At 35.6% G+C, this 1,512-nt stretch overlaps 1 protein-coding gene across 1 annotated transcript in view; it reads right to left on the bottom strand.

The window, feature by feature from the left end:
• Positions 1-1,512, bottom strand: part of RGS17 (regulator of G-protein signaling 17) — a 35,592-nt gene that overhangs the window by 15,498 nt on the left and 18,582 nt on the right. The window contains exon 2 of the mRNA XM_011996789.1: positions 358-447. Within this exon, the coding sequence (XP_011852179.1) occupies positions 358-447 (90 nt within the window). The remainder of the gene's footprint in view (positions 1-357; positions 448-1,512) is intronic.

Genomic DNA, 1,512 nt, shown 5'->3' with positions numbered 1-1,512 from the left:
TATCATTTGTGTCTGTGTTTAGACACTTCTTTTATAAAGAGAAAAACTTAAATTCTCAGAAATGAGAAGTAATGAATTAGGACAATTTTGGGTGCTAATTCATATGACACTATTTTTTTTTTTTAAAGAGAAAAGTAAATTCAGACCATGTTTTAGCCAATAACTTAACATAGCTAATAGAAAAATTGCTGAAAAGCAACTGCAATGACAAAATAAGATCTTCCAGACTGAATTTGCATTCACTTCCCAAAATCATTTTGAAGAGTACCATGAAGCAAGGGGTAATACTTAGGCACACAGTGGATGTAAATGGCATGTAAATACAAGAAACAGTAGCTATGTGGTTCTCACACTCACCATTCCTCTAGGACCTGGATACTCTCCATTTTTGCGGTGTGTGTGGGTCTTCCCGCATTTTCCCCTCTTTCTTCATTCCTAACAGTGAGGCTGTAATGTAGCAGAACATTTTAATTTTGTCAAGGGAAACTCAATCAGTTGAAGAAAAGAATAAATTTTTCCGGAGAAACATTTCATAAGAGATCCTATATTCAACTATGTGAGAATATTTAAGGTATAAAAGAGCAATACCATTTTTAAATGATGGGCAAATCCATGTCAAAGGGAAGAGAATAATTTTTAAATAAAATTATAAAGTAAATCAGACTCTCAAAAGTGGATATTGTTAAATATTCTGACTTCATCCTTACATAATCTGAATTACTTAATATTTCTGAGATATATGATTAAATGCTTTTATACACACACACACACACACACACACACACACACACACATAATTACCTTACTCTTACTCTTTAAACAAAATGTCATTTTTATTTTTGGTTAATTCTATTCATAGTCTGTTTTCCATTAATTTTCCCCGATTGAGAGCTAAGAAGATACAATGTGTCAGAATCTAATACAGATTTTCCTAAATTTACATCATCCTTCCTTACAGACCAAGTTATTGTTACTGATAATATCATTCCTTCAATTGCTAAAATCAAGCTACTGGATTTATATTTGACTTTGTTTTTGCCCTTTCACCCCAGTAAACCAATCTCCAATGTCTTGAAAGGGACAGACCAGTAACTAAGCATTTGGAACAGGTGAGCATTGGGTGGGAGGAGCCTGTGTCTGTGTGGCATAGGTTTGGGAATATTACAGCATCATAGAGGACAGAGGATAATGCCGAAGGTTTTAGTTGCCCAGAACAAGAATAAAAATAAGAATTGTCCAATGACAATTGCTCCCTAAAGCGTAGCAGTGCTTTAGGGCGGAACATCCAAAATTCTAGGTGTAGGCTAGAAATAACAGGTGAGGTCATGGGAGATACTAAGAAGCAGGGTAGGGAGTCAGTGGCTCGGGAAAATTTAAGCTCCTACATTAGCCAACTGATCCATCTGTCTAGAAGCCGAGGAGCTTAAGAGCCTGGCAGAGAGCACAAGAAGTTCAGACAACATCTCTCATTTGTTCCTTCTTTCACTTACTCAAAATAAGAGGCAATGGAAA

Source organism: Mandrillus leucophaeus, unplaced genomic scaffold, assembly GCF_000951045.1.
Source record: "Mandrillus leucophaeus isolate KB7577 unplaced genomic scaffold, Mleu.le_1.0 Scaffold524, whole genome shotgun sequence".
Taxonomy (NCBI): Eukaryota; Metazoa; Chordata; class Mammalia; order Primates; family Cercopithecidae; genus Mandrillus; species Mandrillus leucophaeus.
This window is presented reverse-complemented; position numbering and strand designations above follow the sequence as displayed.